The 22,927-nt window shown below is 38.2% G+C and overlaps 1 protein-coding gene across 1 annotated transcript in view; it reads right to left on the bottom strand.

The window, feature by feature from the left end:
• Nucleotides 1–6,016: 6,016 nt before the first annotated feature.
• chn1 (chimerin 1) overlaps nucleotides 6,017–22,927 on the bottom strand; it is an 82,049-nt gene continuing 65,138 nt past the window's right edge. The window contains exons 9-13 of the mRNA XM_067443159.1: nucleotides 16,802–16,975; nucleotides 13,328–13,405; nucleotides 11,560–11,697; nucleotides 10,423–10,528; nucleotides 6,017–7,050 (exon numbers count right to left, since the gene is read on the bottom strand). Of these exons, the coding sequence (XP_067299260.1) occupies nucleotides 6,879–7,050; nucleotides 10,423–10,528; nucleotides 11,560–11,697; nucleotides 13,328–13,405; nucleotides 16,802–16,975 (668 nt within the window). The 3' untranslated portion in view covers nucleotides 6,017–6,878. The remainder of the gene's footprint in view (nucleotides 7,051–10,422; nucleotides 10,529–11,559; nucleotides 11,698–13,327; nucleotides 13,406–16,801; nucleotides 16,976–22,927) is intronic.

Raw genomic sequence — 22,927 nt, 5'->3', positions numbered from 1 at the left:
GATGGGAAAAACCCTCTAGTGTGACTTGACAACACTGTCCACACCGTGCTCTTTCTCATTTGAATCCTCCTCATCCACCTTTACTGTGTCACCTGTGCACCTGAACTGGCTTATTCTGAACAGCTGGTTTGGTCACATCATTAGAAAATGTGAAAATGTTTGAGTCATTGTGTGTAAAGGATGACAACTGTGCTTTAGTTGTGTTTAACTTTTGCCTTCTGTGTTTAGCGTTTTACAACACAAGTGTCCCTGTTAAAAAGACTGCTGATGCTGGGTTAGGTGTGTTTTGAAGCATGGCAGCCGGTTTGAGCTGGTTAAGCTGGTTCTAAGCGACTAGCACCAGCTCAGGACCAGCTTAAACCGGCTGCCATGCTTCAAAACATACCTTACCCAGCATAAGCTGTTCTTTTTCCCCCATTGGGTTAGCGTTAGGGTATCACAGTGCGATGTGCTTTAGTAAGTGAGAAAAGAGTACAGGAGATTAGCAAATGGTGTCTGAACTGCCTGAACTTGTTTAAGGTTTTACAAATTGAGTGATTTGTTCGACAAATTGGTTTAGGCTATAGAGAATGGGGCTCCGTGTTTTAGCAATTCAGAAAAACTGTAACAAAAGAGCACGAGACAACAGTGAATTTCCAAATACCTGCAGTTCTCTGACTCTCTGCCAAGGAAAAGTGTGTACGTCTGCTCAGACCCTGTCATGGCACTTTTCCATGTCAGACCGTTTTTATTTGAATGTTGGCGTGGATTTTAGCGTTCGCTCTAAGTGCGTTTTATAAAGTTTTTATACGTTTTATAAATGAGGCCCCTGAACACCGTGAGCTTCACAGACCCGTTTCGGCTTTATCTGTGAGAAATACTGAAATGGAAGGAAATCTATTTCTCTCAAAGGATGCTGGAGTGATTTAGTTATGATATATTTGTCATTTCATTTAAAAGTTTGGGGTTGGTACGTTTTGTTTTACATCTCATGCGAAGCAAAGCTGTATTTATTTGATTACAAATACAGTAATATTGAGAAATATTATTATAATTTGAAATAGCTGTTTTCTATGTGAATATACTTTAAAATATGATTTATTCCTGAGATCGAAGCTGAAACCAGTCACATGATCCTTCAGAAATCATTCTATGATTTGATGTTTAAGAAAAATCAATGTTGAATTTTATGGTATTTTTTATGGAAACCAAGATACATTTTTACAAGGATTCTTTGATGAATAGAAAGGTAAAACAAAAAACATCACATAGGCTATATTAAATGTTTTGTTTTGTTTTGTTGTAACAATGCAAAAGTCTTTACTTTCACATTTTCCAGTTCCATGCATCCTTGCTCAAAAGTATTATTTTATATAAAAAAAATAAAAATGCACTAGGGTACCGACCCCAAACCTTTGACCGATTTATTGTTGTCTGCAGAATTTGTACTTTTACACTCCTATGACAACTCTCAGTTAACCACGACAACAATGAGGGATAATATTCAAACAAACAACAAAAGGTCACAAAATCTATAAACCTGGCTCGTCAAGCTTCATGGATCTTTATGAGTGCACCTCTGGTGGCCATCCCACGGTTACCAGCGAAGAGAATGGGAGATAATTGAATGGGATTTCATGGAAAATGAAGGCTCTGCAGCTGACAGAAGGGTCATGACTGAAGGAGAGCCGACTGACCTGAGCCTCAGAAACCCAAAGTGCTCTGATGCTAATGAACCAGGACACGATCTAAAGGCTGTTCCTGCGGGACGAAGCCATTCACTGCTATGTAAATCTCCTCTCGAGCTCCAGCAATTAAAACAAGGCAGTAAATGGGAAGAGGGGCCGCCGCTGGACCCCTGACGTCTGTGTTCCTCTCTAAACACATCAGCATGATTGAGACAGATCTGGAGGGCTCTTCAAAACAACTGTCACTCTAGATATTACACACAGAAGCCATGCTTTATCAAGGTCATGTGCCATGACTAAAAGAACACAATGCACTTCCTCAGAATTATTCTCATCCAGCACTGCCCCGTCTACGGTACACAATAGTCATGTGCTTTTCTTTTTCAACAAAGGGCCTGTAAAAGGAAGGGGTTTATTCAGGACATCAAATGATATTATACAGTATTGTTCAAAATAATAGCAGTACAATGTGACTAACCAGAATAATCAAGGTTTTTCGTATATTTTTTTATTGCTACGTGGCAAACAAGTTACCAGTAGGTTCAGTAGATTCTCAGAAAACAAACAAGACCCAGCATTCATGATATGCACGCTCTTAAGGCTGTGCAATTGGGCAATTAGTTGAATTAGTTGAAAGGGGTGTGTTCAAAAAAATAGCAGTGTGGCATTCAATCACTGAGGTCATCAATTTTGTGAAGAAACAGGTGTGAATCAGGTGGCCCCTATTTAAGGATGAAGCCAACACTTGTTGAACATGCATTTGAAAGCTGAGGAAAATGGGTCGTTCAAGACATTGTTCAGAAGAACAGCGTACTTTGATTAAAAAGTTGATTAGAGAGGGGAAAACCTATAAAGAGGTGCAAAAAATGATAGGCTGTTCAGCTAAAATGATCTCCAATGCCTTAAAATGGAGAGCAAAACCAGAGAGACGTGGAAGAAAACGGAAGACAACCATCAAAATGGATAGAAGAATAACCAGAATGGCAAAGGCTCAGCCAATGATCACCTCCAGGATGATCAAAGACAGTCTGGAGTTACCTGTAAGTACTGTGACAGTTAGAAGACGTCTGTGTGAAGCTAATCTATTTTCAAGAATCCCCCGCAAAGTCCCTCTGTTAAAAAAAAGGCATGTGCAGAAGAGGTTACAATTTGCCAAAGAACACATCAACTGGCCTAAAGAGAAATGGAGGAACATTTTGTGGACTGATGAGAGTAAAATTGTTCTTTTTGGGTCCAAGGGCCACAGGCAGTTTGTGAGACGACCCCCAAACTCTGAATTCAAGCCACAGTACACAGTGAAGACAGTGAAGCATGGAGGTGCAAGCATCATGATATGGGCATGTTTCTCCTACTATGGTTTTGGGCCTATTTATCGCATTCCAGGGATCATGGATCAGTTTGCATATGTTAAAATACTTGAAGAGGTCATGTTGCCCTATGTTGAAGAGGACATGCCCTTGAAACGGTTGTTTCAACAAGACAATGACCCAAAACACACTAGTAAACGGGCAAAGTCTTGGTTCCAAACCAACAAAATTAATGTTATGGAGTGGCCAGCCCAATCTCCAGACCTTAATCCAATTGAGAACTTGTGGGGTGATATCAAAAACGCTGTTTCTGAAGCAAAACCAAGAAATGTGAATGAATTGTGGAATGTTGTTAAAGAATCATGGAGTGGAATAACAGCTGAGAGGTGCCACAAGTTGGTTGACTCCATGCCACACAGATGTCAAGCAGTTTTAAAAAACTGTGGTCATACAACTAAATATTAGTTTAGTGATTCACAGGATTGCTAAATCCCAGAAAAAAAAAAATGTTTGTACAAAATAGTTTTGAGTTTGTACAGTCAAAGGTAGACACTGCTATTTTTTTGAACACACCCCTTTCAACTAATTGCCCAATTGCACAGCCTTAAGAGCGTGCATATCATGAATGCTGGGTCTTGTTTGTTTTCTGACAATCTACTGAACCTACTGGTAACTTGTTTGCCACGTAGCAATAAAAAATATACTAAAAACCTTGATTATTCTGGTTAGTCACATTGTACTGCTATTATTTTGAACAATACTGTATATGACCTGCTTTATTTTCTGTTTCTTGTATGAGGCCAGCAAAATATTTTCAATCCTGTTCTCAAAAATTCAGGACAATTTTGAGGTTCAAAACCCTGATGTGCGTGATTATTTTCTAAAAATAAACATGAAAACTGCATGACTATAAAAGACTAATAAAGTCAGGGTAACAGGATTGAAAGTAACACAGCTTCAGATTTATTTTCATTCAGAATAGCTAGTTTGTGACCAAATATTATGATGAATAGGCATATCAATATATGAACTATATTGCTAAAAGTTTCGGGACGTCTGCCTTTACATGAACTTTAATGCCATCCCATTCTTAATCCATAGGGTTTAATATGAAGTCGGCCCACCCTTTGCAGCTATAACAGCTTCAACTCTTCTGGGAAGGCTTTCCTCAAGGTTTAGGAGTGTGTTTATGGGGATTTTTGACCGTTCTTCTAGAAGCGCATTTGTGAGGTCAGGCACTGATGTTGGACGAGAAGGTCTGGCTCTCAGTCTCCGCTCTAATTCATCCCAAAGGTGATCTATGGGGTTGAGCTCAGGACTCTGTGCAGGCCAGTCAAGTTCCTCCACAGCAAACTCACTCATCCATGTCTTAATGGGCCGACGCTTTGTGCTCTGGAGCGGAGTCATGTTGGAACAGGAAGGGGCCGTCCCCAAACTGTTCCCACAAAGTTGGGAGCATAAAATTGTCCAAATTGTCTTGGTATGCTGAAGCATTAAGAGTTAATTTCACAGGAACTAAGTGGCCAAGCCCAACCCCTGAAAAACAACCCCACACCATAACAAGTGGCGGCTGCTTTACTCCACTGCATCCCACGCTTTGCATTGCCTTTGGTGATGTAAGGCTTGGATGAGCTGCTCGGCCATGGAAACCCATTCCATGAAGCGCTGGAATTTTACGTGGCCTTCCACTTCATGGCTGAGTTGCTGTTGATCCCAATTGCTTCCACTCATACTGCTAAGAGTTGAGCGTGGAATATTTAGTAGTGAGGAAATTTCACAAATTGGACTTTTTTTTCACAAATGCACCTATCACGGCACCACGCTTGAGTTCACTGAGCTCCTGAGAGCGACCCATTCTTTCACTAATGTTTGTAGAAGCGTCTGCAGGCCTAGTGCTTGATTTATACACCTGTGGTCATGAAGGGATTGAACACCTGAATTCAATGATTTAGAGGGGTGTTCCTAGCCTAGAAATCTAGACGCACCCTAGCGGCAGCAAATATAATCTGCCCGCGAGTGTCGTCTAGCAACTCTCAATACACTTCTGAGCTGTATTCGCCAAACTCTTGCCGGACCAATCACATCGTGTATAGAGTCGGCGGGTGGGGGCCATAATGACGACGGCCAAGTTGCGTTTGCGTGTTTCTAGTAAACACAGAAACTGCCGAACGGCGGCGGTCTTTCGAATCAGCTTTGACCGCGACTCTGGAAGACTAAGTTAAGCTTTTCTCTGAGAAAAGAATGGCACTGAAGTCAATCTTAAGAACGGAAGATGTGTTCAGAGTTTTGCTGACCGGATACGGCGAATGTTTAATCTATCAGCGAGCTCTGCTTCACCGTCGTTGCTCTGGTTGGTTGTAGCGCTATCCTATCGCGTGCAGAGGGAGTTTGAAAGACAACCGTTTATCCGCCCCTCGGATTGAGCTGCCAATGGTGAGTTTCCAGACCAAACATCTTGATGTGGGTCCGACTTGTCAGGGTAGGGTGTTCCAATACTTACCATACATAGTAACACAGTGTGTGATGAAAAATACAGTACAACTTACAAAATGTATGTCTCATGTAATCAATATAAACAGTTGTGAACAACATGTCACGTAATATTGCATTCACCTCAGGAAAGTTATCCGTGTTCAGTTTGTTAGTTACCTATAAAAACACTAGAGATGATCTTATTTGCTGTTAATTAGATATGTACGTCATGATGGCAAGTGTTTATGAAAACTGCCTTATGAGTATACAAACATCTCAGTTTTTGTAAGTGTAATAATTATACAGTATGTGAAAATAAATAGCAGTTGAATATAACTGCTCAGTTGTTTATTTTAACCTCTTATATTATAGTAATGTTCCAAACGAGAGAGTAAGCTTTTAGTTTACAGCAATAGTTGGGAAAGTTTTTGGCCTTAGTAAAATAAAACTTCAGTATCGGTAGACATCAATAATCGACTATCACATCGCCATAGACAATTCATATCGGGGCATCTCTAATTTGTATGGACTTTTTGTTTTTTATGAATTAAATGACTCAGAACACAGTACTAAAAGTACATTTTAATAAATTAACTTATTCATGCTCAAATCAAATACAAAAAACACAGAACCAAAAACATCAACCAGTCATGTTGAGAGTGTAAGAAGGTTTTCTAAAGTCTAGATCAATGATTGTGAAATGTACATGGAATGAAAATATTCTTCCTGGACGTGTGACTACAGCAGAAATAACTCCTTCGGCTCTCATGTAGAGGTCTGGCACGTGAAGGTAGAACAGAGTCAGATCAACCTGACGGAAGGACTATAAAAAAACAACCAAAAAATAAATAAAACAAATCACAGATTTTGAAAAAACACTGGTGACACTTTACCTGCAGAGCCAGAAATATATCACAGAAGACGAACATTCATACACATACGTACGTGAATAACAAACCTCGAGCAGAATGAGCCGTATGAATGATGACTGAGGATTGTCTAAAGAGTCGAAGTATCAAATGAAGAGATTATTACGCCCGCACAAAGCCACCGTCTCGATTTACGGCTCTTCAGATAAAGTGTCTCCAAAGTTGACAATATCAAATTCACAATGTTTTACAAAAACAAAACAAAAACGGCCGTTTGGAACAGAAGCGCGATCTGTCGGACTCGAGCGGCAGATGAGACGGCCATCCCATAATAATGCTGAAGTAAGCCACGCCCACTGTGCGGAGCTCCGCCCTTCAGCTTCAGCGACCCCCGACAAAAATGGGGAGGAAGACATGCAAGACACAGGAGCATAACCCATCAGACAGGGAAAAGAAGGGTGTGTGTTGGCAAGTTCTGCTCCAAAAAAAGAAAGAAAAATAGTTCCTTCATATTCAAGTCCAGACAGCGGCGGTAAACAGTATTGTGGTTCATTTTAGCGATGCTAAAAGAGGATGTCTTCATTCTTGATGAGTAACTCCACCACCTGCCTCTGGTGGCGGATGTCGTTCAGAGCCGTCATGGCGTCCAGATCAGGCGCCCGCATCAAAGTCGGCCCGAACACGATCCCCAGGTTCTCAGCGTTCATCAGGTTATCCTTCTCGTTCTGAGTTACCCTGCAGACACACACACACACACACACACAATATATGGTAAACAGTACTAGAGAGGTATCGATACACTCACGATTCGATACAAACCGCAATACTTAACTCACAATATGATACTTTTGTGATATTTTAAGCCAAAATAAAGATGTGTGTTGTTCTCTAAAGATGCTGTGTGTCTCTTCAGAAGACATGGATTAGACCACTCGATTGGTTATTTTTATGACGCCTTCATGATTCATTTAGAGGAATGGAGGGACAGAAATCTCTCAGGCATCATAAAAATATCTTCATTTGTGTTTGGAAGTTGAACAAAAATCTTATAGGTCTGAGATGAGACGACGACAGAATTTACATTTTTGGGAGAATTATACCTCATAAATACATTAAGCTGAGACCTGAATAAAACATCTCTTTCACAAATCATATCGTTTACATCAAAGATACATATCGTCACATTTTTATATTGCGATATATCAATATAATAACTTCTGAGTACAACTAGGGTAGCACAGATATTTTCAATGGGAATTTTGGGAAACAGGAATTTGTGAGAATTCATCAGAACTAATTGGAAATGTAGGCAAATTTATATAAACATACATAAACAAATCTAAACATTTTGTTTGGTCATAAGTGGACATATATATATATTTTGTTTAATGATATTTTTTCAATTAATTCCAATTCAGTAAATATTTAAAATAAATATATTTTTACTGCAGCTATTGTTATACATGTGTTTTTTATGTCAGTGTCACATGATCCTTCAGTAATCATTCTAATATGCTGATTTGATACTCAGTTATTTATTTTAAATATTTACCATCACTTTTTATCAATATAAACATCCCTGCTGAGTAAAAGTATTACAACCCCAAATCAGAAAAAGTTGGGACAGTTTGGAAAACGCAAATAAAAAAAGAAAGTAGTGATTTCTAAATTTACTTTGACTTGTATTTCATTGCAGACAATATGAACACAATATATTTTATGTTTTGTCTGGTCAACTTCATGTCATTTGTAAATATGCATCCTTTCCTGTCATTCAGACCTGCAACACATTTCAAAAAAAGTTGGGACAGGAGCAATTTAGGGCTAGTAATGAGGTAAAAGGGTTAAATAATGATGTGATTTGAAACAGGTGATGTCAACAGGTGATTGAAATTATGATTTGGTACAAAAGCAGCATCCAAGAAAGATCTAATCCTTTAGGAGCAAAGATGGGCCGAGGATCGCCAGTTTGCCAACAAATACGTGACAAAATTATTGAAATGTTTAAAAACAATGTTCCTCAAAGAAAGATAGGAAGAGATTTGGATATTTCACATTCAACAGTGCATAACATAATTACAAGATTCAAGGAATCTGGAGGAATTTCAGTGCGTAAAGGACAAGGCCGCAAGCCTAAGCTGAACAACCGTGATCTCCGATCCCTCAGGCGGCACTGCATCAAGAATCGTCATTCATCTAGAAGCGATATCACCACATGGGCTCAGGACTACTTTGGCAAACCTTTGTCAAGTACCACAATACGTAGTTACATCCACAAATGCCAGTTAAAATGTACTGTGCCAAAAGGAAGCCTTATGTTAACAGTGTCCAGAAGCGCCGTCGACTTCTCTGGGCTCGGAGGCATCTGGGATGGACCATCACACAGTGGAAATGTGTACTGTGGTCAGATGAATCAGTATTTCAGGTATTTTTTGGGAGGAATGGACGCCGTGTGCTTCGGACCAAAGAAGAAAAGGATCATCCAGACTGTTACCAGCAACAAGTCCAAAAGCCAGGGTCTGTCATGGTATGGGGTTGTGTCAGTGCCCTTGGCAAAGGTAACCCTCACTTCTGTGAAGGCACCATTAATGCTGAAAAGTACATCGAGATTTTGGAGCATAATATGCTGCCTTCAAGAAGATATCTTTTCCAGGGACGTCCATGCATATTTCAACAAGACACTGCAAAACCACATTCTGCACACATTACAAAGTCCTGGCTGCGGAGGAAGAGGGTCCGGGTACTTGACTGGCCTGCCTGCAGTCCCGACCTGTCTCCAATAGAGAGTGTGTGGCCCATTTTGAAGCGCAAAATGCGACAACGAAGACCCCGTACTGTTGCCCACCTTAAGACTTGTTTGCAGGAAGAATGGGACAAAATTACACCTGAAACACTTCATCACTTGGTGTCTTCAGTCCCTAAACGTCTTTTAAGTGTTGTGAAAAGGAATGGCAACATTACAAAGTGGTAAATACTTTACTGTCCCAACTTTTTTTGAAATGTGTTGCAGGTCTGAATGACAGGAAAGGATGCATAGTTACAAATGACATGAAGTTGACCAGACAAAACATGAAATATTTTGTGTTCATATTGTCTGCAATGAAATACAAGTCAAAGTAATTTTAGAAATCATTTCTTTTTTATTTTATTTGCACATTCCATACTGTCCCAACTTTTTCTGATTTGGGGTTGTAATTTCTTTAAACAAATAAAAAATAAAATACTGACCCCAAACCTTTGAAGATTAGTGTATATTGTTACAAAAGATTTCTATTGTAAACAAATGCTAAACTTTTATTCATAAAACGGTAACAGTTTAGTTTTACCATTTGTAAAATAATTGTAATAATTCTCACTATTAACTAGTTTCTTATTAGCATGCATATTACTAGGATATTGTCTGTTTATTAGTATGTTTGAAGCACATAATGCGTTATTCTTCATAAACTTATTCTACATCCCTTAACCCTATCTAATACATAAACTTAACAACTACCTTACTTACTATTAATAAGCAGTAATTAGCAGTTAATTAAGGCAAAAGTCATAGTTAAAAGGGAAAATTGGACCCTAAACTAAATTGTGAGCCAACCAAAATAAATCCTCATATCAGAGTGATTTGTGAAGGATCATTTGACACTGAAGACTGGAGTAATGATGATGAAAATTCAGCTTTGATCGCAGGAATAAATTACATTTTGAAGTATAATAAAATAGAAAACCATTATTTTAAATTGTGACAATATTTCACATTACAGTTTTTTTGTATTTTTAATCAAATACGCATGTGAGCAGGGTATAAATTCAACTGAATTTGCATTCAATCTGATTGTTTTATGCTGTAAGACGTTTTTCATTCTTGTTATAGGCTAACCTGCAATTTAGCAAATTCCCAGTTTATTCCCATACATTCCCGTTAATTCCCATTCAAAGTTCTCAGCCTTGAAAAATCCCAAACTTTAGCAACCCTAAACACAACTCATCTTAATATTAACACATTCTTCCGGTCATGAATTTATTTGTGTTCCAAGGACCACAGAAACTCATCATACAGATGAATGACTGAACGATATTAGATTATCATTTGACTTTATTAAACTTTCTCACCTTTTTAAATGTGCCATTAGATAGCGCAGTGTTTCGCAGTGAGCCGGAGGCAGCAGCTTCAGCGCTTCGTGTAGAGACTCCAGACGCTCATCCGGGTCGGTCAGCTCTGAAACAAACAAGCACACCGGTCAAAAACAGCTAGCCTGGATGCCAGCCGAACTCAGCCCCATCCACAACATTTGAGCTCGGGCAGTTCGGTCTGGACTCGATCCATAGAGGAGTAATTATGAACAGAAACTGACCAATGAAATCATCAGGGCGGGCTTTAGACGATGACGGACAGATGATCAACAGTAACGTAATCATCACGTCATCAAAGGGGCTTGGATTATATTTGTTCAAATCCTAAACGGAGAGCTTGTTTGTATCTGCATCACCTTCACTATTTCTCTCAGAAATGATGATCATGTTGGGTAAGTACTCTGTGTATCATCAAATTATTTTTTTTACAACACCGGCAAAGATTGTTTATTCCAGCGCGCGTGCAGACAGGGTTGCCAAGTTTTTACAACAAAACCCGCCAACTACTAGCCCTAAACAATAGCTTCTCGAGGGGATTCTCTGGAAAAAAATGGTGTTTGGGGGGGTAAAATGTGTGTTATTTTGGCAAGGTTGCCTACTAAAATTGCCATTCCTGGGTCTATCTATCACATAATTGAGGTCAATTAACCTGCGGATGTGGAAAACAACCCGCAGACTTGGCAACACAGTGCAGTTGAGTTCTGTTGACATTTGACGACTAACATTATGTGTCGCTCTTTTGCTCTGATTGGTTGTTGGTCTGCCCAGTTGATGTCTTTCCTGGTTCGGTTGAAATACGCCCCATAATCACAGCCCAATGGAGCAGCAGACTCATATTCTGACTAGAACTGAGTATGACCATGTCTGGCTAACTATGAGCTGCTTTATTTTTTAGTTATTGTCTTGCAATGGTTTTAATCCTTTTCCAAAAATTTGGGGGGAAATTTTAAAGTTTAAACCCCTAAGTCTGCAATTATTTTCAAGAAACAGACAATTACATGATAAATAAACAAACATGAAAAGTCAGAATGGGTAACTGGGCTGCAGATTTGAAGTATGGAGGAAAGCCACTCAGCAGGCACATTGAGTAATAGAGAGAAGTAGAGCGTGACTCACTCGCAGCCTCGATGAAGCGCGGGTAAGCGTCATACGTGATGACGGGGATGGGCAGGTCCCTGAAGTAGAGTTTAAGAGCACCTGTGATGATGTTGATGTCTTCATAGACGTTGACGGAGATGTCTGCTTTCTCTCCATCTGAACACATCAGGACACAAACACTTTCATCCACAGCTGCGGGACAGTGCAGTAATGTAATGGGAACTGCAGTGATCAGCACTGACAGAGCTCCTGTTTGGCTCTACACTGCAAAAAATGCCTTTCTTATTTAGTATTTTTGTCAAGTTTCTAGTCTAATTATCTAAATATTCTTACATTAAGAAACATTTACTAGACAAGTAAAAATTATTGTCATGTTTTGGGAAAAAATAACTAAAGATTAAGAGAGTTTTTGCTTAAAATAAGCTAAATAATCTGACAATGGAGTAAGTAAAATAATGTTAAGATAATTTTTCTCACCCCTTTTTAGATTATTATTTTGCTTATTTTAAGCAAAAACTCTCTTAATTTGGAGTTATTTTTTCCCAAAACAAGCCAATTACTTTTTCTTGTCTAGTACATACCTCTTGTTTTAAGAATTTTTAGATGTTTGGACTAGAAACAAGAGAAAAATACTAAGTAAGAAAAGCTTTTTTTGTATTGTAGGGATTGAAGGCAGAGACTTTTAGCTACCGTTATCTCATTCTGAGGTTGTGAACATTCTTGTGCCGGTAATTTAGTGTTAAGATGCCATTAAAATAACATAACTGCTTTCTATTTGAATATATGTTCAAATGTAGTTTAGTCCTGTGATCAAAGCATCATTACTCCAGTCTTCAGTGTCACATGATCCTTCAGAAATCATTCGGATGTGATGATTCACTGCTCAAGAAACATTATGAAGAAAAATTATGAAAATCAGCTTCATATCTGTGCGAAAATCATCCTAGGAATATCATCAGAAAAATAAAATACCATTTAAAATGTTACAAAATTACAGTTTTGCTGTATTTTTGATCAAGTAAATGTAGCCTTGGTGAGCAGAAGAGACTTTTTCCAAAAACATAAAGTATAACTTTTGACTGGTAGTGATTTTTTTGGGGGTATTTTATTTTGATTTTATATTTTTAGTAATGTTGTTATATCATTTACTTGTATTATATACATCTATTTAGCTTTAAATAAAACATTTTCCGTACTTTTGGTACTTATTTTAAAGTCACCTTGAAATCAAAATGGAAAAATGTAATTTTTTTATGGAATATTGAAGTGTTTATTATAAATGATTCATCCGCGCGCATCATTTTGAAAAAAATTAATGTGCCCTCATAAACTTTAATCAAAATGAATTCAAGAAGAATCTACTGGATAAATTGAAGTTCCTACAGGATCCTTTTTTTATTCATATTTTTCCTACTTGATATTGTGTAATCTTCATCAGCTTGTAATGAAATAACACCAGCCAGTAGAAACCTGTCGAGATCCCATTATTTCTCTCACTGTCTCTGATTCTGTCCTCGTGCCATCTGAGAGTCATGATGAAACAGTCATGCATCTGAACACGAACAGATGGGCGAAAATCCTCCCACAAATGTGCCACTTTAAACATTTAAGCAGCTCAGACTCTTTCATGTTACATAAACCCACAGCTCTATACGCAAGACAAAGGGTGACCTAAAAAAAGCAGCGGTGAGCATGTGTATGCGATTCATCGGGATTACATGTGTGTGGAATGTGGGGGTTGTGACGGATCAGTACTACACACCATCAGGAAAAAAACGCCACTCACCCCTGTCGAACGATAGCTTCACATCTTCGATTAAGTCACTGAATCCAGAGATTCGATAGAGACCCTCCGACTTCAAACCTGAGAGACAAGACAGTTTGGTCAAGAATGTGTTGTACAGTACACATAATGCTCCATAAAAATGTAATAATGGTTAAGAATGTGTGGCGCTTTAAAGAGTTTCACATTTTGCCTGTCAAACTTAAAGTATTAGAGAAGCACAATCCTTAAACATGCTGTGAAAACAAAACAAAACAAAACAAAACCCAAAACAGGTATAACATTATATAAGCTACTGGCCATAACACTGGCTATAGGTATTAGCAATTTTTTACCGTAGTGTCTATTTACACCAAGAGCAAATAGCGTGCCTTGTTGGCAAGTGCTATTCGCACTAGCTCCACCTAACAATTTATGTTTGGGAAAAACAAGATAAGAAAAAAAAGTAGTCAGTAAAGCGCAGAGGTGGACAAAGTACTTTATTACTTGAGTAAAAGTACTACTGGTAACTTAAACTCATTTAAATGCTTGTATAATTGTTATAAAGCTCTTTACAAAGCTGCTGTCACACAACGGCTGTCATGTAAGGCCGAACGCACGCATCCAATACACTGATACACATCTGATATTCTCCAACTGTTTACCTTCACTCAAGACATAATCAACTTTTTAAAAAACTTTGTTTATGTGAATACTCGACAAAATGAGCATTTTGACATCCGTCATCTTCCATTTTGCTATAAACTGATCAGTGTTCAAAAAATGCTGTGAAATCATTGAACTTCACGAGACCCTACAAGAGTGATTCCTGAAAGGCTTTCTGCAAAAACCCAAACACCTTTTAAAGAAGAAAAAAATCATCCACTGACTTTCAAAGCTGCTACAGAAACGACTTTCGACTTCGAGGACATTGATAGAAGCGTAGTGGTTCCAGAAAAAATAATACTAAAGTAAAGTACAGATACTCAAACAGTGTACTTATATACAGTACTCAAGTAAATTTACTTAGTTACTGTCCACCTCTGTGTAATGCTGCGTTCACACCGCACCTGAATGACGTGATTCACGCGAGTGATGTACATGTAAAGTCAATGCAGAGACTCGAATATGCATTCTGCGGCGCGATTCGCGCGAATGAGGCGGCAAGGATCACCCGAATTGAGCGTTTTGAATGCGTGATTCGCGCGAATCATGCGAAACACGCGAATCGCTCAAGTTGAAAATATTCACGCCGCGTTAACCTATGAGGATTCTGCTTACTGCTGTCACGTGGTAAAGTGACGGATAGGAAACCCATAGGGGAACCCGCGGCCAGAGTAATTTAAAAATACTACTGTATTGTGTCACAAAATGTAGTTTTAATAGTTTTTCAGGTGAGAATGTAGTTGCTTAAAGCTCAAATATGTGATTTATTTATTAAGAGAGCTCCTATTTGAAAATTTGATCTGGTGTTTTCGGAGGTGTGAGACCCAGGCGATCAGCGGCGCTCAGCGCTCATCAACCCCGGTGAGAGCAGCCTTAACTCGGATAGTCCTTCTGCCGACTGCCGCTGCTGGCAGAACCCCCTCCCATGACACGAATTCGCGTCTGTTGTTTAGTGAGTGTCACACGCGAATGGATTCAAAATGTCACGCGTCCAACTTTGCGTGAATAGCGCGATTTATTCGCGTCATTCGCGTGCAGTGTGAACGCAGCATAAGGCTTAAGGATCTTGGTTTTGACGCGATCGACTCCGCCTTTTGTCAAGCTCGCTTTTCTCCCTTTTCCCATCACATATCACATCGGAAAGGCATTCACTTTCAATATAAATTAAGAACATTTTCTAAAAGAGGAAAAAGTGCCAAACAAAATTGAATTTAATAATAATAATAAAAGCATTTATTGGGCAGGATTAGGTGTAGGTGTAGTCAGGGCTTTTATTTACCCATCAAGGCGGAATCCATTTAATAGTTTTAATAAATATAATAACTTACACTAGAGGTCTACCGTTTCATCGGATTTGCCGATTAATCGGCACCGATAGCTGATTGGTGGAACGATCGGCTATCGGCAAAAATCAATACCGATAGTTTTTCAGGTTTGCGTCCGTTGCGGGAGCGGCTGAAGGCTGCTGGTCATTACACAGTAGCCTACGAGAGCCTACTGATTGTTTACATTAACACGTGAGGACACGTGAGGCTGCGCGCTTCACAGCTCACGCTGCACAGAGTGCGCTGACACATCTGATGCGCGTTTAAAACACCAACAGAGAAACGGTATGAATACAGAACACTTCAGTACATGTTACCAAATCATTATAAAGTAATTGATTTGTTGACTAGATGCTTTAGCAGGGGAAGAAGAGCAGTATATGTACTTTGTCGTCGAGGCTGACAGGACGCTAATATTAGCAGCAACGGTTACCTCAAGCATTTAAAACGATGTAACTGAGAAACTTTTTTTGATGTGAGAAACTGTATCATGCATCCAACAGAAATATAAACGCATTAGACGTCAATACATATGTTGTTATTTTGATAAGAAAACCGTTGTGTTCTAAAAAAGCGAACTGTTTGGATTTATATAAAATGATAACACTTAATATAATACAATAATATTCCATTTGTAACATTAAGTAAGGTTAATAAATGCTGTAGAAGTATTATTCAATGTTAGTTTTATCTGTTAACCTTTTTATGCGCTATGAGCTAACATGAATCATTACGGTAGAATTGTATTGATCGAATATTAATACATGCTGTAAAATGTACATTACATAATGCATTTAGTTCATGAAAGCTAGCTAAATAGATACATCATTGTTAACAAATGGGATTTGCAGACTGTTACCTGACATTTACATACATGTTTCTAGGTTACAGCTAAAGAAACATTTATTTGTAATATTTTAATGTTTTAGTTATTTACTGTAGATTTTTTTTTCTGTTAGAACTCATTTTAATATTTTAATATTTACATATGAAATTTAACACATTTTCATGGTTCAGTACTTTTTTAATTTCTTGTAATAAAGTTCAGCACTGGTTTTTTACCTGTTATTTTATGTATTATTATTATATTTTAATCTAGTATCTTTTTTAAAACTATCGGTCGATTAATCGGTTATCGGCAAGCGAGGTCCAACTTAGCTATCGGTATCGGTAAAATCCACTATCGGTCGACCTCTAATTTACACTCTGTTATTATTGCATCCTGTTAATGTACAACAATACTGAGGTGCAAATAGTATGTATCTGTCAAAACTATTACTATTTACACATATTGCAAAGAACAACTCCTTTTATATCACTATTTTCACTTAGTGTAATTAGCATAGTTTCTTATTGATAGATGATATTTGTAAATATAATCTAGTTGCTATTAACACTTAGTGTAAATAGCCGCTGCCATTTTTTTATTAGAAAAGCCAATATAAAAACAGAAAAACAAAACAGAACCACAATATAAAAAAATATATATAAAATGTATAAAAGTCACCTCGTGACTCGATCTCTCGTATGCACATGTCCACCACCATGGGCCGCTTCGCGTTGTGAGCTTTGACGAGTGTGGTGAGGTCACAGCTGTAAACCTTCTTCACGTGCTTCAGGTCCGGCTTGCAGTCATTGGGCACCATCTTAGAGCACTGCTTATGGACATTCAACCCGCAATCTGAGGAACACACAGACACAAAACACACATAATTACAAGGCCATTCTCGTCTTCAGTCATTTCGTTATTCCTGCCAAAACAATAAAAGTTCAATAAACCAGCAAGTCAAGCAATAAATCCACTATGTTGAGTCCCATGCTGAAATGATTGAATAAGTGTCTCACAGCAGCTTCACGCCGATATTATTGATCCTGAAGTTGGTGTGCTGTAGTTAAATTAGACTCCAGTATGCTGAGCTTTCATTCTGCTTAATTAGTGACCTCTCTTGACCTCTGATCAGTGATGTCCGCGGCTCTGATTGGCTGACGGGGCTGGTGTCACCTTGGCGATGACAGAACATGCCAGGACTGCAAATGGTGCCTTATAAAATATGCATGAGCGATTTCATGCACCTAACAGCTTCATAAGCCTCAAAAATAAATCTCTGAGAGACTGGAGGAGCGAAGTGTGCGTTGCTCACTTCGGATGAAATAAAAAACTGCTAATTGAAGAGATAGTCGAGCCAAAAATTACAATTCTGTCGTTCATTCACCCTCATGTTGTTCTAAGCTTGAATGATTTCTTTCTTTTGTGGAATATAAAAAGATATTTGAAGAATGTAGGTCAGCAAACAATTTTTGACGAACGTTGATTTCCACGTGCGATATTCCTCAAATTATCTTGAAAAGAAAGTCAGTCATACAGGTTGGGAACAACATCAGGGCGAATAAATGACAGAAGTTTCCATTTTGTCTGGATTATCTATTCAAGTACAAATATTTAAGCAAATATATATTTTCTCTAAAATAATAATGATATGATAGGAAACGTGGTACTGAAGAAACACAAACACAATTGTTTTCCTGCAAAAATAAGGACTAGTTTGTAAAAAAAATCCATCAAATACAAGCAGGATATTTTGTGTATCATTTACATAAAATGTGACAATTTATGCAAGAATAATTGTATGAACGTTTATGTCAGAAAGAGAACATTTACATAGGAGCCGATAAAGAATACATTTATATGAAAATGTATTTTGCTCCTGAATGAGCCTGAATTACTCTCTTCTCAAAGTCTTCCATTGGTGGGACAAACAGATAGCCCCGCCCCTAACTCATGCTATTGGTTGTCAGGCCTCTCAAACAAACTCTGGGAAATTAACTTTGTTGACTTTGTTCTTTTAAACTGCAAACACTAACCAACCCCCTCAACCAGTCCAGACAGACTCCAGGGCTCACACGCCATATGCAAATTTAGGCAAATTAGCTGATTAATATATAATGTGGCCTCCTAAATGGGCCAGCTGCTTCAAAGCAAGCACCAGAGAGACAGGGCTGAAGACAGAAAAAGAGGAAGACTGAGAACGCGGAAAAAAAGAGACAAGAAGTGGCTGAATGAGCGGTCAGGCAGATGTGTTCAAAACAATGTGACCTGGAGGGAGGGAGGGAGAGAGAGAGAGAGAGAGAGAGAGAGAGAGAGGGAGAGGGAGAGAGAGAGCGCTCTTCAGATCTGTACTCAGACATAATGGTGGAGTGTGCAGAGAGCGTCAGTCCTGCGGCTGCGGGCGACTCCAGACCTCATTCCTGCAGTAAATGGGCCAAACGCTCTGCTCTCCTCTCCGACTGGCTTTGAGATTTAAAAATCTCAACCCTTTCCTCAGCCTTTGACTATCTGCAAAATCTACATGAAAATGCACATGCCATGATCTTAGAAATATAATCTTCGTATTCATGTTTATTTCATTCATTCAATTATAAATTGATTTAATGAAGAAAAATGTCAAATTACACATTCCTTACATCTTGAATGGATACAGCACACAATTTTGAAATTTTTATATTTTTTTAGAGTTTTTTTTTTTTTTTTACAAACACCATGATATTTTCGGTTGTTATGATGTCAAGTCAAATTAAGCGATATTTTCTAGAACAGCAGAAAATGAGACTTTTTTTCTGTCTTATGTTCTCCTGTGCTATCGGAAATATCCAACTTCCCACTTCTGATGTTGTGATTACGAGCTCATCGCGTTCATTCGCGTTTTGACTTGAGAGGGCGTTCGTGTCCAATTCTTGAACTAGGAAAGTAGTATTTATGATAATTCTGATAGCATGTGAAGGCATAATCCAAACCAATCCACCGATGAGCAGGTAAACTGTGATATATATTATTGAATTTACTGCAAATACAGTAACATTTAATTAATATTACATTTTTGTCTCAGACAGTAAAGTCCTGATTTTGAGCTAATATGCCGTGAAGTATAAATTCAGCCTAACGTCATTCCAGATTACTTCCTTTCTGTGGAACATAAAAGATAATTAGAGAAATGTCTGTTTTTTAATAAAGTCAAGGGTTACCCAGATGCTTTGGTTACCAGCATTCTTCAAAATATATATATTTTTGTATTCCACAGAAAAGAGAAAGACTTGGAATGACATGAGGAAATTATATTTTGGTAAAGAGTTAACACCTCGTTTATGTAAGACACTGATATTTATATTTCATCAAGCTCTAATATATTTAAAATTTACTTCTATTAAAAGGCATTACAACCATTAAAAGGTTTAACTATTAGTAAGATCATGGAAATAAAACCACACTCCTCTTTACCATGGATATGGTTTCTAAAGTAGAAATAAATGACAATAAACTACAGAGTTTGTAATAAAAAAGTTGTGTAAACACATGTAAAAATTACAAAAACAACCTCTAAGGAGGATTTAAACTATAATCCCCAATTTTTAATATGAGTAATAACATTTTTAACACATTTCTGCCGTATTTCAACTTTCGTAGCTGCTGTAATATTATAATAAGGGGGCTGGGTTAATTTACCCCGTCATGTAGTTTTCATGGTCATGACTGTTTTCAGCTACATGTAGACTGGATAACACAAAACTGAATGGATTTGGCAGAAGTTGAGCTATCCGATTAAATCGTGGATCAAGCGACTTGTGCAGTTTAGCCCTTGATAGAGCAGCGCTGCCCTTCTAATAGCATTTAATATAGTGGAGGAGATCGCCCTCACTTCACCCGGTGCTCCCTTTGGTCAGTTCAGCCTGATTGGCAGGAAACTAGGACAAAGGGAACAGGTAACCGAAGAGAAACGAGCGAAAATCCATGAAAATGAAACTAAACAGCGCATAACTGTGACAACAACAAACAGTTTACTGCATGTTAGTTAAACCACACTGGCGACTGATGGACAGTTTTATTTCTAAAGTGTGTATTTTAGAACCGCTTCACTGCATTTTTAAGAAACTCTAATAAAAGATTATGCCAAACTGCTATTTTTTTCAGCCTCTTTTCATTAGGATCACAGTACAGTTACACCACCTTGACAAGCACATTAACAAACTGAACACACAAGCCCTATTCGGACGGCAATTGTTTCTTACGTGGAAGTCCACAAAAATAAATGTGAATGCCACCTCGGTGAGAAAACTCGTGCATTCGGTTGATTTATTCACGTGGAGGAGCGAGTTTTGTGCTCACATGTTCAATAAGATGATTGTATGCTGTAAATAAAATGTCATATGCTTGGTATAATAAGAATAAATGCATATTTAATTTAATAATGGGAAAATAATATCCTAATTATTATTTAATTATTTAAATCGGTTTAAAAATAGGAAGATGCATAGATTATAGTTAAAATGGTTTTCTGTCTTGTATTTTGTCTCAAAATAAAGGATGTCATTTTACGCCACATGGAAATGAGCAGAAATGAGTTAATACAGGCTCGTATTTACATGAGGAAAAAATAATGCTGCTTGATTACTTTAACATATATAATTGTTGCCGTAATAATAGCCAATTTCGAATGTTTGCTGCCTTTTATTTTCTGAGCGGTGATGAAATATATTGCTCTTGTAAATACTTGTAAAATCATGTGGACGTAAAAATAAATGTGCTCAGTGATAAAGGTTGTGCATTCAGATGGCGATTTATTCACGTGGAGGAGCGAGGTAATAAAAGATTATTCTTGTGAATACTTCAGTAATAAAAGTCTAGATCTTAAATGCCTCCAGATGACAGCAAAGCTCAATCGTACGGTGTTCTGCAGGGGTTATAAAGGATATAAACAGTGAACTGTGAAGAGATGTGGATTGGATGGAAATTAAATCACCACACGACCTTGGTGTTTGTCAAAAAAACATTTGGCCGGGGATTTTTACGCGGGTAGTAGAAGAAAAACACTGACATTCTGGATTCAGACAGAAATTAAATCCCTGACTAGCCCCTGTCAATGAGGAAAATACCTTTTGACCCCACGAGAAACAATTACCGTCCGAACATGAGCTATAGAAGATTAAGAATTTAAGAAAACATTTTTTTATGGTCTTTAAAAAAAACATGTCAGGATGTAAAAACCTGAACATTATATAAACCCCAGAATATAATCTATAGCTGGCGTCTGGTTTAATTAATTTCCCTCGAAAAAATGTAACAATAGATTTTGGTTTTCTTTTGACCGGTGGAATTAGAATAGAGTCTAATGGAAATAATTCCACACTTAAAAAAATGGAGGGTTTTCATGGAAGCGCTCTTAAAGGGACCATTATTATTTTCTTAGTTTAGTGCGATGGAAATCTTGCGTGGATCGAACCCAGTAAAGAACCTGTATTTTTAAGAGTGCACTGAATTATCCGCTGGCTCTTATTGTGAAGATTCTGCGGCGTGTGATTAAAACACGGCCCCTTGAGCGCCTCTGTCGCCGTGAGACTTCAGCCATGCAGAACTGTAATTATTTTTGAAAAAGAAGAGCGAGGTTTATGATAAGCGGAGGAGACAGGCGCTAATAGAGGGCACATCTGTAATGCATTCAATCTGTGAGCCGAGGTCTGCTGAGCTCTTGTTCAGCACAGAGGCGTAGAGGTGACCCCCGGCCCGTACACACACACACACACACACCTCGGCTTCAGAAGGACACGCTTATCGGGACAGATTACAGTTTCTTTGTAAGCGCTACTAGATGAAAAAAAAGGGTTGTATTTGAAGCCTGTATTTAAAATGCATTACAACAATAAGTATAATTGATATACTATTATAGTTATTATTTTGAATTATTTAATTTTAAAGTTACATTTTTTTGAATGTCTGTATAATGTTTTGTTTTTAGTATAGTTCTATATAAGTACATTTTGCCTGGACAAATAGCTGAAGTTAAATATGTTTTTGTGTGCATGTTTATTTTATGAAAATGTTTTTATGCATGGTTTTAGTTTTAGTTAATGATAACCTTGCTAAATACATTACCAATGCCTGAGAAAACGCATAATAATGACCTGGTCCATTGAGTTGAAAATGAATGCACGCCTAAGAAGCCAGTGCACCTCTGCACATTCATTTACAATAGTTCAATGCTTCAGAGTCAATTACTCTGCTTAAGCCACAGTTTCAACACAGACGTGTATTTGAATGCATTTATCTCAGGTTTTATCATGGATAGGCAAGTGACAATGCAACTTACAATCATTTATGGAAAAAATATGAGTATTATAAATCATAAAACATGCATTATAAATACAGGCTTCAAGTCCGTGATTACCCTGAAGTGTTATAAAGCAAATGTCTCGGCCTTTTCCTCCTGTGGGAGTGTTTTGAGCGACGCTATTCCTGTATCCTGAAATTCACACACTGTGTGACCCAGTGCTGTTACGAGCCCTGAATTTTAATGTGTGTGTGTGTGTGTGTGTGTGTAAAGAGCTCTCAGCCCCTCTTCTCATTATAAAGACATGCCAGCTTTGTTTTCAGTCTCTGCCATGATGGACTCGGTCGAGGGGAAGGGGGAGGTGTGTGTGTGTGTGTGTGTGTGTGTGTGTGGGGGGGGGGGTGCATTATCCACTCATGAGGCAATGTGGCACAACATGCCCGGGCACTGGGGCTGGCAGACACCCATGATATCGCTCTGAGTCTCCCTCGCTCACAGACAAAAAGCAAAAGAAAGAAGAAAGCATGTCAGATCAC

Source organism: Pseudorasbora parva, chromosome 5 (assembly GCF_024679245.1).
Source record: "Pseudorasbora parva isolate DD20220531a chromosome 5, ASM2467924v1, whole genome shotgun sequence".
In the NCBI taxonomy this organism is placed as follows: domain Eukaryota; kingdom Metazoa; phylum Chordata; class Actinopteri; order Cypriniformes; family Gobionidae; genus Pseudorasbora; species Pseudorasbora parva.
The sequence above is the reverse complement of the archived record's forward strand: the minus strand, read 5'-3'. Positions and strand labels throughout refer to the sequence as shown.